Source organism: Microtus ochrogaster, chromosome 7 (genome assembly GCF_000317375.1).
Source record: "Microtus ochrogaster isolate Prairie Vole_2 chromosome 7, MicOch1.0, whole genome shotgun sequence".
Lineage (NCBI taxonomy): Eukaryota > Metazoa > Chordata > Mammalia > Rodentia > Cricetidae > Microtus > Microtus ochrogaster.
The window spans coordinates 28,383,843-28,396,676 of record NC_022014.1 but is presented as its reverse complement, the minus strand read 5'-3'; the positions used below and the strand labels follow the sequence as shown (position 1 = coordinate 28,396,676).

The 12,834-nt window shown below is 49.1% G+C and overlaps 1 protein-coding gene across 1 annotated transcript in view; it reads right to left on the bottom strand.

Moving 5' to 3' along the window:
- Positions 1-1,982: 1,982 nt before the first annotated feature.
- Pelp1 (proline, glutamate and leucine rich protein 1) overlaps positions 1,983-12,834 on the bottom strand; it is an 18,308-nt gene continuing 7,456 nt past the window's right edge. Inside the window, exons 4-17 of the mRNA XM_005349694.3 lie at positions 11,189-11,338; positions 10,934-11,005; positions 7,079-7,138; positions 6,621-6,771; positions 6,213-6,342; positions 6,018-6,105; positions 5,594-5,682; positions 5,399-5,515; positions 5,140-5,287; positions 4,877-5,036; positions 4,255-4,310; positions 3,901-4,107; positions 2,315-3,793; positions 1,983-2,167 (exon numbers count right to left, since the gene is read on the bottom strand). Coding sequence (XP_005349751.1) covers positions 2,075-2,167; positions 2,315-3,793; positions 3,901-4,107; positions 4,255-4,310; positions 4,877-5,036; positions 5,140-5,287; positions 5,399-5,515; positions 5,594-5,682; positions 6,018-6,105; positions 6,213-6,342; positions 6,621-6,771; positions 7,079-7,138; positions 10,934-11,005; positions 11,189-11,338 — 3,000 coding nt within the window. The 3' untranslated portion in view covers positions 1,983-2,074. The remainder of the gene's footprint in view (positions 2,168-2,314; positions 3,794-3,900; positions 4,108-4,254; positions 4,311-4,876; positions 5,037-5,139; positions 5,288-5,398; positions 5,516-5,593; positions 5,683-6,017; positions 6,106-6,212; positions 6,343-6,620; positions 6,772-7,078; positions 7,139-10,933; positions 11,006-11,188; positions 11,339-12,834) is intronic.

Below are 12,834 nucleotides of genomic sequence, written 5' to 3'. Positions count from 1 at the left end.
GTAGACCAGGCTGGTCTCGAACTCACAGAGATCCGCCTGCCTCTGCCTCCCGAGTGCTGGGATTAAAGGCGTGCGCCACCATCGCCCGGCTCAGCGAACCTTTTTGGATCTCCTGAAATATTATCTACTCAGAATGTAATTTAAACTGGAAACCCCGTTCTAGTCTATTCCCATGGCTGATACCCTAAGCGCAGTTTCCAGGTATCAGGCTTTCTCCTTCTGAGAGAATCACTAGGGGCCTTGCCATCAGTGATCCTTACATGGTCATCTCCATCACATAAAAACTCTTGACCCACAGCAGTGAAAAAGTCACAAAACTTTATGACTCTGTCATTATCTGGACAATACAAATGTTCCTGACAATGGAACTGCACCCTAGTCAACCCATCCTGAGCCTGAAAATACTCCCCTACTCCACCTAATCTATCAGAGCCCATCACAACACTGTGCCATCTGGGCAAAAGCATCAGCACAGGCTATTTCTATAATCAAGTGCTGAACAGCTCATGCAATTTATGCAATACTGGACTAAAGGTGGAAAATTCCTTACTGTTGTAACACTGCAATCAGGGACCATCTGACTAATGAATTGCTGGAGCTTTTCTTAGGTTTAATAATTCTAATTGTTTTTATTTTTTTATTTTTTTAAATATTTATTTATTATTATGTATACAATATTCTGTCTGTGTGTATGTCTGCAGGCCAGAAGAGGGCACCAGACCTCATTACAGATGGTTGTGAGCCACCATGTGGTTGCCTGGAATTGAACTCAGGAGCTTTGGAAGAGCAGGCAATGCTCTAAACCACTGAGCCATCTCTCCAGCCCTAATTGTTTTTATTTAACCTGCTTGGGTTTAGGTCTTGAGACACAGTCTCATTAAACCCAGGCTAGCCTCAAACTCACAATGCAGCCATGAGCGACTAACTTCTAATCCTCCAGCCTCTAGCTGGGATTACAAGTGTGCATCCGCGTGCCTTGTTGTGATGTACTGTGTTGTGCAGCACCATGTGGCGCTGGGGGTCGAATCCAGTGTTTCACACAAGCTAGACAAGTACTCTACAACTGAGTACATTTCCAGCCCAAGGTTGTGTTTGTTTTTTTTGTTTGGGCAGGAGAGAGGGGGTAATGTTTTTAAACTTACATGTATAGGCATTTTGCCTGCCTGTTTGTGTACCATTTGCAAGCCCATGGAGACTAGAAGAGGGTGTCAGATAACCTGGAGCAAAAGTTACAGGCAGCTGTGGACTGCCATGCAGGTGCTAGAAACTGAACCTGGGTCCTCTGGAAGAAGTCACTGCTCTTAACTGCTGAGCCATCTCTGCAGCCCATAGTATTATAGGGTTTTATTGTTTGGTTCGGTTTTGCTTTTTCAAGACAGGGTTTCTCTGCGTAGCCCTGGATATCCTTGGAACTGTAGACCAGGCCGGCCTCAAACTCCCAGAGATCCTGCCTGGTGCTGGGATTAAAGGCGTGTACCAGCACTGCCCAGTCAGTATTATGTTCTTAATCTCAGGTAACACTGAAAAGAGACCATGATGGCTACTCTCCAAATTTAGCAACATAATACATAGATATACAAGTTTTCTAACAATTTCTCTTGGGGGGGGGGGATTTCTTTTTTTTAACTTACGCAAAGTTTTAAAAAAATCAGTTCAACTGCTAACCTTGAAATCACCATAACCCTGCATCACTCATAGGCATGTGAGTTCACGTGACATCAGACAACAGAGGGATGTGGGGCACATACATATACAACCTCAGCCATTGGAAAGGAAGCTGACCCAAGATTATGAATTCAGGGCCAGCCTGGGCTACATAGCAAGCTCCTACAGAAAACAGAGGACAAGAATCGAAAATTCCAACACTAACTTACTGACAGGGCAGTTGGCTACTTCTTTAGGCCAGCGGTTCTTCCTCGGGTCAATTAAGACAACAGTGGACACATCTGGAGAAGATGCAACAAACCCTGGCACTCACTCACTCAGGCTCCCATGACAGACAGTGTGGCAAAAGCAACATAAATATCTACAGACATAACTTTATTGGATACAAAGTGTTCGGGTGCAGAAGGGGTTAAGAGTCAGGCTCTGTGGCAGGTGGTGGCTTCTCATCGTCAGGGGGACAATCGATGAAATCAGCCAGCATGGCAGCCGTATCATCTTGCTCCTTTTAGGGACAAAGACACAAAATTCAAAGTCAATACACGGGAAAGCAGGCCAGGCTGGAGCAAGCCCCTCCCCTTAGGTAGCAGCCACAGTCTTCCTCCAGCCCCAGTTCTCCACCCATGCCCTCCCTGGCTGACCCTGTCGTCACCTTTTCCTGGGGAGCTGCGGCTTCTCCGTCTGCCTCTATCTCTTCTTCTGCAGGTGTCTTAGGTGGGGTTGGCACCTTGTCACCTCCACCCTCATTCCCTTCTTCCACCAGGGTAGGGGGAGCGGAGGACTCATCTTCAACAAGCTCCTGAGGAGGCCCTGTTGTAGGGCTCCCCACTTCCTGCTCCACCTCCTCCTGGGAGGGGAGCACCTCAGGGGCCAGGGTGGGAGCTGTCTCAGGCTCTGGCACCTCCTCTGCCCCCGGCTCTTCTACTTCCAATAAAAGCCCAGGTTCAGGTTCTACCTCGGGCTGTACTTTGGGGGAGTCTGTAGGTGGCAGAGCAGGAGGCAGCGTTGGGGGTGGAGGTCCACCTTCTTCCACCTCTCCTCCTGCTGAGCCAAACTCCACATCTTCTACTTCTTCCAACTCTTCTTCCTCTTCTTCCTCCTCCTCTTCTAATTCACCTTCCTCCTCCTCCTCAAATTCCTCCTCAAACTCTTCTTCTTCCTCCTCTTCCTCCTCAAAATACTCTTCCTCATCTTCCTCCTCTTCCTCAAAGTCTTCTTCTTCCTCATCTTCATCCTCCTCCTCTTCCTCCTCCTCCTCTTCTTCCTCTTCATCACTGCTGTTGATATTAATAACTGTTAAATCTTCCTCCATGGCTGTGGGTCCTCCTCCAGGAGTCCCTTCAGGGACCAGCTGGGGTGGGGGAAGTGTCACAGGACCAGAAACAGGTGGGGGAGGGGGTGGAGGTGGGGGCAGAGGCCCTGGAGTTGCTGGCAGTTCTTCAGAATCCTCCTTGGCTGGCACAGGAGGGGAGGTTGTTGGTGGGCCAGTAGGAGCCACAGGGGGAGGACTGCCTGACGGTGGTGGAGGTGGCAGGGATGGAAGCCCCTCGGGTACAATCACCACACTGTCATCAGAGTCACTTTCCAAGGAGATCTCCACATCAGATGCCTCCTCCTTATCATAGTGGACAAAGGCTGGCCTGGGTACTCTCCCTCCAAAAGTTTCATCTGGGGGTATGCTAGGGGGAGGGGTTCCAGTAGGAGCAAGGACAGGGTCCTCACTGGAGCCTGCACGATGGTTTTCAGGGCCAGGAAGAAGCCTGGGTGGGACAGACACTAGGCCTGGGACAGAGAGGCCTAAGTGGTTGGCTGTGGCTGGAGGACCAGGGCGAGAGGGCACCGGGCCTGTGGATGGCATAGGGCCAGCTGAGGACATGGAGCCTACTGTGGGAATGGGGCCTGCTGAGGGCAATGGGCCTGCTGAAGATATTGTGCCTGGAGATGGCATAGCACCGATGGAGGGCATGGGACCTGGAGGATGGAAGGCTGGGGCCCTGAATGGAGATGGGGCCTCAGGAGGAGGAACTGGGGCAGGTGTGGGGCAGGTAAGGCCTGAGCTCTGCAGGGGAGGAACTCGGGGGTGTGTCAGGGCAGCACAGGTCACTAGTGCTTCTGAGCAGAAAGAGGAGACCTAAGGAAGGAAGGACAAGAACATCAGGAACACAGGGTCTCACGAGGCAAACGTCAGAACAAAAGAACCCAGGAATCAAATAAAGATCTGACCTAATGAGCAATTACCTCAAGACTATCTTCCAATTGGCCAAGAGAGAAAGCTTTCAGGGCACAGGCAAGAGGAGGTGGGCAGCGAGGGGAAGGCGCCAGCAGGAGAGCCAGCAGCAGGCGGTAGAGCTCTCGGCGGCAGCAGGAACTGCTGTAAGGGGGGCCGCCCAAAACCTCACCCTGCTGCACACTCAAGACCAGGGGCAGGACTAGATCATGAAGTCTCTGGAAAGAAAGCAGTGAGTCTAAAAACGCTACCACAGCCACCTAACCCTTCATAGCCAGGGTCTTTGTTCCCAGGTTTCAGTGGGTCCACCTCTGGGGCAAACACTCCCAAGTGCACAGAGCAGTGGCCCCTCCCCAGACACTAACCCTGTGAGTCTCCTCCTTGATGAGAGGCCCACACATGAGGATGGTCCGGCTGAGGCCTGAGAAGAGAATGGCATGTCAGAGGCAGAGAACTGCAAAGGCCCACAGGTCCACAGGGGCACCCAGTTCTGCCACTGCCTACCCAGGGCAAGGCATTTACTCCTCAGTTTTCTTCCACTGGTATAAAATGGGGATGATAATGCAGTAAGACATTATCAATTCTATCTGTATACTTGAGAACTGGCCTCACCTTGACAGCGAGACAACAGACAGTAAGAATACATGAGCCCCAAAGGACAGTCATCGACTAACTGTATGGCATTCACTTAACTGCTGCCTACATTCCCAGATGCACTGGACACAGGGAATCCCCACACCATCCTGCTCTGCAGGGCACATGAACTCCACGGGCATGGATCCATGGTTTCCCCAAGTGCTCGTGCTGCCCCTGCCACACACAGTGCATATGTAAAGTGCCCGAGTAAATTAAACTGAGACCTTGGAAGAGCAGGAAAAGCTACCAGATCCCCAATCTAAAAGCAGGACAGCAGAGTGTTCAGGCGGCATGACTGTGTCTGCTCCTGCACGATCTACTCTGCCAGCTGGATCCGGCTTATCGGCCCACCTCTTAGTGCAGCTGCACACACATCGCTGTTGGCGTTCCTGTCTCCTTTCCTGTGGCTGGATGGGGCCAAAGCTTCTCCCATATCGAGCTTCAGCTTCTTAGGGGCACTTGGTTTCCCACTTTGCAAGTTTCCGTCAGAGTTTCCCCTGGCATTGCACAGCTTGTGGTAAAGGAGATACAGTCACATATACAAGCAAACCGGAAGTCAGGACAGTCAGGAAACCGGCAAGGGGGGGGGGGGGGGGCAGGAGCCAAGGTCTCACCTTAAGAGCATCTGCTGGTGGAGAGATGTCACTGAGTAGGTGGGTGAGCAAGGCCTCTCCTGAGGCCCCTCCCTGGAGCATGCCTGCAGACGCCCCACAAACCTGCACCCACAGCTCTAAGATAGCATAAACCTTGGTCCGAATGGTGCTGGAGCAGGAGCAAGGAAAGCAGAGAGTACGTGGAGGGCTGAGACGCCGGAGCCCCTGGGCACCCGCACACTCACCACCCTCTCCACTCAGCCCCTGCCTGGATAATCACCTGTAAGGCCTCTCCTGGCCTGGAACCAGAGTGTCCCTCCCAGTGCTCCAGGTATTGAGGACCTGGGGAAGCAGGCGGCTGATCAGGGCCCCAAAACGCAAGAGTCTGCCTCCACACCTGGGGGCAGAGAGGATGGAACAGTGGCCTTCACCTCCAGTATGTCCACTCCCTTCTCCACACCATGACCACACTTACGCAAGGATCAGCGCAGACAGCAAGTCCAAGGCTTCAAGGTGGATAGAGGGCAGCAGCAGCAGCCGGAGAGGACCATCTCCATGCAAGTTCTGGAGGAAAATTCAGCAAAAGAAGATGGAGAAAGAAAAGGAGAACCAGAGAAACACAGAAAGAGAGTGGGTGTATCAGACTGTACAACATGACCCCATTCCCTGCCAAATCAACCCAAACCCACCTCCCATCCTGCAGGAGAGGACAGCTGCGCCCTTCAACAATGCCTTAGCTCATCCCCAAATTCACACTCTGAACTGGCCACAGGTGGCTCTGCTTTGTGTAAGCGAGTCCACTGAGAGTCATACATGTGTCAGGACAGAGATGGCAGTGTGGGTGTTGAGGTGCCCAGGGTCCTGAGCAAGGCTATATATGAAAGACAAAATCCACTCACAATATGTTTGTTACTGATGCTGAGGATTCGACAGATGAGGTCCAGGATCTCCTGCACAGGAACGGACACAGGAGCCCCAAACTCAGAGCTAGAGAACCAGAGCAAAGAGAACCTCAGGGCAGTCACCACAGCTTGACTCCACACACCCACCTCAACTTCTCCAGCTGCAAGACCATCCCTCCAACACCTACATACCTGAGCATGAGCCCCAGGCAACGGGCCAGTCCTGAAAACCTCTGCCGAAGCTGGAGGAGGACATGAGTGTTACCATCTTCTGACTGGGAAAGCAGCGTCTCTACTTCAGGGCCTTCACTCTGCACAGGAGCTGGGGAGCAACACAACCACCTGTACACTCTGTCTTTCTCCCATCCCGCCTCTTTCATTCGTGTGAGCTGCCGTGTGGGTGATGGGACTCAAACCCCGATCTTGGAGGCGCAGTGTTCTGAACTCTGTTCAGCCCCATCTTTCCATTTGTGGTAGATGACCCACCTATGGTCTCATTCCTGATGCCCAGAAACCCGCTATCCCACCTCTCTGGATCACCCTCCTGTTCCCTCCTGCCACAACCCATGGAAGCCCATCTCCTGATCACAAAGTCCCTACCGGTCTCTGCTCCCTCATACAGGGTCCCCAGCAAGCTGTGCAGTGAGGTCATCAGGCTGTGCAGCTCCTGCTCCCAGTTCTCTGTGTGCTTCAGGCCCTGGGAAAAGCCAGCACCTAAAGAGGGCAACCTGGAGTAACACTCGCAGGCCAGCTGCAAAAGGGCAGAAAGCTGGTCACAACCTGGAGGAACACTCGCAGGCCAAAGCTGGTCAGAAAGGAACTAGCTAAGCCATTGGTCTCCCACCCCACTAAAATGCCCGAGAGAAACAGACATCAACAAGAGCTCAAGGAACAGTGAGGCAGAAGTCTCCAAGATGACAAAAACTAGCAATTGTGTATGCTAACAGGAAGAAAGCGAGAAAGGACCCAAATGTTATAAGAAATAATGGCTAAGAATGAGCCATAAAAGATACCCCAGGTCAGAGCCCCTGGGCTCTGTGCCTTTCCCTTCCCTTTACCTGTTGGAGCTGAGGATTCAAGGCATCTAACCGAGACAGGAAGAAAGAGGCCAGCTTGCCCTGGAGGAGGGAAGGAAGGAAGAGGTTATGGGCAGAGACAAGGGTCTCCACAGCAGTCGCTCCATATGCTTTCCTATAGACACAGAAAGCGTGATGCATCCAAGGGGAGGGTCAGGTGCATTTCTGTGATAGAGACGCCGCACATGAGCTCTGGTTCTCAGCCTCCTTCCTGGGCCCCTACACCCCCTAAAAAAACAACTGGGCTCCCTCTGCTAGTTTTTGCAAATGACAGTCATCTTTCTCTCTGAAGCCAAAACGAAGGTCTGAAAAGCATAAATACACTCCAGTTCTACAAGTGGAGATACAGAAATAAAGACCCGGGCTGGAATTAGTGTGCTACCCAGAGGACTAGGTCCTAAGAACAGGCTGAGGTCGGGGTGGGGACAGAGCAAAGGCAGCGAATCTCACAGCTGCCACCTGGCTGTCAGCAAACCCTCTGCCTGATACAAGAAAGCCTGGAGTAAGTGTTCAGTCGAAAGGCCACAATTTACTTGGGCTAGAAAAGTGGGGCTTGTGAATACATGAGTAATAGGGGATCCATCACTAGTTTCAGCAACTGTAAGTAGAATATAGAATATCTCCCCATTGTTCTTTTTTTTTGGTTGTTGTTTTTGAGACAGGGTCTCTCTGCCTAACTCTGGCTGTCCTGGAACTCACTTTAGAAACCAGGCTGGCCTTGAACTCACAGCGTGCTTCCACGCCTGGCTATAACTCTAAATTTTAAATGCAAACAAATATGCTTATCAGCAGGACCCATAGCTGTCAGCAATGGGTTCATCTGTTCCTTTCACATTTTAAGAGTAACACACCTTGCTGGGTGGTGGCGGCGGCACAGCCTTTAATCCCAGCACTCAGGAGGCAGAGGCAGGCAAATCTCTGTGAGTTCTAGGCCAACCTGGTCTACAAGAACTAGTTCCAGGACAGGCTCCAAAGTCACAGAGACACCCTGTCTCGAAAAACCAAAAGAGTAACATACCTTAACATATCAACTGCATGCATCACAAATTCAAATCACAGAACTGACAAAACCTAGTTCTATAAGTGAACTCTAATTCTAGAATGTTAGGTTCTCATACTAGAAAGAGGGCTGAGTCACCCTGACAGTTTCCAGCTTCCCCTTCCCTCCCAGTTCCTCGCTGTGGGCAATCCTGATATGTGCTTTCTGTAACTTCTTCTGGAGACCAGCTACCTAGATTTAGCTTACTTGACGCAGACCCTGCTGACCTCATACCAGCAGAATGGGAGATCTGCCACAGTAGCCACCTGCGATGTCCTTTAAACTCACCAGGTACAATGCCTCAGGTAAACCAGAGAGTTCTCGGCCCTTCATATTCCTGTGGCCTCTAGGTGTGCCCTATAATCCTATAAAGTCCCCGAGGACAGGTAACTAAAGGAATTTTTATTTCTGTATTTCTCCTAGTCACTGAAGGAATGCTCTCTGCCTTAAAATTACTACACTAAAGCATGGCCTGAGTTGGCGATGAGCTGGCTCATCTAGTAACAGTGTTTACTATATAAGCCCAATGACCAGTAGGAGAGATCCACTCCTAAAGGGTGTTCTCCAACTTCCCATGTACAACATGGGGATATGCACACATGCATATATAAATTTTCTTAAAGATCTTATTCAACCTGTTAATAAATTTGCATATGCTATTGTAAAGGTTTATTCTTAATTTTTGGGTTTTCACACATTCATGCCTTGTAGGTTTTTTAAGACTTATGTATTAGATATATTACAGTGCTCTCTGCCTTCATGTATGCCTGCACACCAGAAGAGGGCACCAGATCTCATTACAGATGGCTGTGAGTCACCATGTGGCTGCTGGGAATTGAACTCAGTACCTCTGGAAAAGCAGTCAGTGCTCTTAACCCCTGAGCCATCTCTCCAGCCCCTGATGTTGACTTTTTCATTCCATCATATGGGTTCTGGGACTCAAACCTATCAAGCCATCATGCTTGGTGGCAAGTGCCTTACCCTTTAGGCCATCTTGGCAACCCTAGTCTATAATTTTAAACTACTCTGAACCCTTTAACTGAAACAGAATGTTCGTGATTCCCTGCACTTTTGTTTTATGAGCTCAAACTGTAACTCTAAGAGGCTAAGGATGTAACTCAGTGGATTGAGTTTGCTCCACAGCAGAAAAAACAAAAACCCTGTCCTATCACTTATAACTTCTATTAGCTGTGATTACATGCACCCATTTGAAAATAAAGGATCAGTACAGATACGGCTTTGAGACTTCACAAACCGGAGGTAACTAGTTACTGACACACATACCCTTATCCACAAAGAATATGTATCTCCCAGCACTCGGGAGGCAGAGGCAGGCGGATCTCTGTGAGTTCGAGACCAGCCTGGCCTACAGAGCTAGTTCCAGGACAGGCTCCAAAGCCACAGAGAAACCCTGTCTCGAAAATCCAAAAAATAAAAAAAATAAATAAGAAAAAAGAATATGTATCAAGACTTCTAACAGATGATTCAAACCACAAATTCCAAATGTTAGAGAAAAAAAGTAGGTTGTTTTTTATCACACACACACACACACACACACACACACACACACACACACACAGAGTAGGTTTTAAATAATTCCCAATCACACATATAGTAGGTTTTATGTTTATTTATTCTGAATGTCTTTTAAAGTCTCACTATACAAGTTAGACTAACTTCAAACTCATGATCCTCCTGCCTCAGCCACCCTAGAGCACCACCACCCCAGTCTGTTTTTTCTATACACACTTACCTATCATGAAGTTTAAGTCACAAACTGGGTACAAGAGCTTAACAACTTCTAATAATAAATCAGAACTGTACCAACAGACTGCTCTTGAGTTGTACAAAACTTCATTTTCTTTCTCAGACCTTAGGGATTGCTCCATTGTCAGACAATTACAGTACCACAGTGCTGCTTTCAAACAACCCTTATGTTACTTTATGATGACCTCAAATGCTGTCAACTCAGGCAAGCCAAAAAGAAGCTGTAAAGTACTTCCTTTAGGTGAAAAGGCTAAAAGTTCTTGGCTAAATGGGAAAGGGACAGAAAATGCCGATATGCTAGGGTCAATTCTAAGAACAAGTCTTCTTTGAGTGAAACTGGCAAGGAAAGATACAGCAGGCTTGGTGGCAAGCAACCAATCCAAGACAAATCCATGCTGCTCTTGGTCTGAACAAGGGTAGTTAAAAGCAGGAAAAACAAGCCAGAAACAAAGGGGGAGTGTTGATTAAGTCTCTGTAGCTGCACTCTTCCTGGAGGAACGCTGGGTGTCTCAGGACAGCAGAAAACTAGGCAGGGCATTCTAGAGACCCAAGAGGCAAGAACAGAAGGAGGAAGGGGTTGAGGGTGGGACTTGGGAGTGCAGCTCAGAGGTCGGGTCATCATTAAAAAGGTCTGGAGGTGGTAGGGGCTGTCCTTGCAGAGGGTTCCTAGGTTTGGTTCCCAGCACCGACGTGGCAGCTCACAATCATCTGTTTACTCCAGTTCCAGGAGAGCCAACACCCTCTGGCCTCCACAGGCACATATGGCTCATAGAGAAACACGCAGGCAAAATACTCATACACATAAAACTAAAAAAAAACTAAATTTAAAAATTAATAAAAGGGAGTGGGAGGAAGGGAGAGAAGAAGAAAGGAGTTTATGGGTTAGAGAATGGGCCCTAGCATCAGACAGACACAAGCTCCAAGCCCTACTCATTGTAGGCAGGTAATTTATGTCAATGTCTTCACTGTGAAGACCAATGGCAGGGATGGAATCTAAGAGGAAGACCTAGCACAGTTTCATAAGTACTTACTTTTAGAGAGCCACAGGCCCGAGGAAAATAGGTCACACAAGCCTTCATTCCCTCCAAAGCTGACTGCTCACACTGTGGGAAAAGCAGAAATCAGAAGGAAGAGGCCAAGCAGCAACAGCCCACACCCTTCCGTCTCACCCAGGCCTCTAAGCTCCTTCTCCTTAATAGTTTTTCTTCTCCTCACACTTCCTAAGTCCTAATCCCTAAGCAGTTCCCATAACATTCTTTAATCCAAACAGTCTGAAAAAGTCTCACCTCTGGTCTGAGGCCCAGCAAGGAAGTAAGAAGCCCAGGAAGGTGGTTGGTGGAGATGTCCCGGAACAGTGTAGGAAGCTGGGATGCATATCGGAGCAGATCCCTCAGGATAGCCACAGCCAGTTCAATGGTGGGTGGTGAGTCCTGGGACTAAAAGCAAAGCACCATGCTGCAAACCTAACCTTCACTGCCACCAGGAGGACAGGAGGTGTAACAACACCACAGCTAGTATGGATATTACCATCACATTTACCACCAACAAGAAGAAAGAGGTTACAGAAGGAACCTATGTCTACAGAAAGGACTTGTTTACATTTTAATATCCATCTAGTGTCTGGAAAACTGGGGATGTCCACTTGCCTAGCATGCATGAGGTAACTGGGTTCCATCCTCATAACCTCAAAAATAATAATCTGGGTCGCAGGAAATTTGTTTGAAGAAAAAAAGTAGTAAAGCCACACCTCTTAAAGGCTCATGTTTAGTAGATCTCAAAGGTCTTTATTCTCCCATATTGCATTTGTCTGCCCCACCTCTCCAAGTCTGACTCGCACTCACCCTGGAATTCATGGGGAAAAGCTATTTGGTTTCAGGACTTACCTGGAAAAATTAACAGGAACATGGGGGGGGGGGGATCCCTTAGAACCTTCTTCTAAACCAGAGGAGGCCATGTGCCAACCACACAGACGAGAGCATGAACTAAGAAACATGGACAGCCAGGCAACTGCTGTGCCTGTAGTCAGGAGCTGAGGTAGGAGGGCTGGGGAGGACAGCCTGGGTTTCCTCTTAGCTCAGAAATAATTCATTTCCTTTTCTCCTCTCCCCCTCCCTGCATCTGTCTCTTAGTTTACTTGTGAAGGCAGGAGCGTGGAAGTCAGAGGACAACTTTCAGGAGTCAGCTTCTCCTGCCATCACGGCTAGGACTGAACTAAGGTTAGCAGGCTTGGCAGCAAGTGGCTTCATCCACTAAGCCAGCTTGACAAATCCACTAATTTTAAAAAGAAAGAAAAGTTGGGGAGCTGGAGAGATGGCTCAGAGGTAAGAGCACTGGCTGATCTTCCAGAGGTCCTGAGTTCAATTCCCAGCAACCACATGGTGGCTCACAACCATCTATGATGAAATCTGGTGCCCTCTTCTGGTGTGCAGGCACACATGCAAGCAGAACATTGTGTACATAATAAATAAATCTTTAAAAAAAAGATAAAGAACAGTTGGGCCCATGAACTACATACAAATAGGCCTTCAACACTGTCCAGCAATCCTACTACATTTCTCCCCAGCTAGCTTTCTCCATTAAACTTGCAATCCCAATTCCACCACTGTCATCCTGCATGGCCTTGCCTTCAATGTGGCAGGAAAAAACTGAAGCCAAGGACTGGGGCTACCTTAGTTTCCAACTCCCAAACCAGAAAACTTAGGCATCCTCATCATCCTTCCACCTCCCTTCCTCCTGTCCACACATGACCTCTCTCCCCTACTCACATGTACACAGGCTTGAGATGCCCCCACCTTAGAACCTGTCTTTGAGCAAATATGAAACTCTACCCCCAAATCTCAAGAGCTGTCTGACTGCCGGGCGGTGGTGGCGCACGCCTTTAATCCCAGCACTCGGGAGGCAGAGGCAGGTGGATCTCTGTGAGTTCGAGACC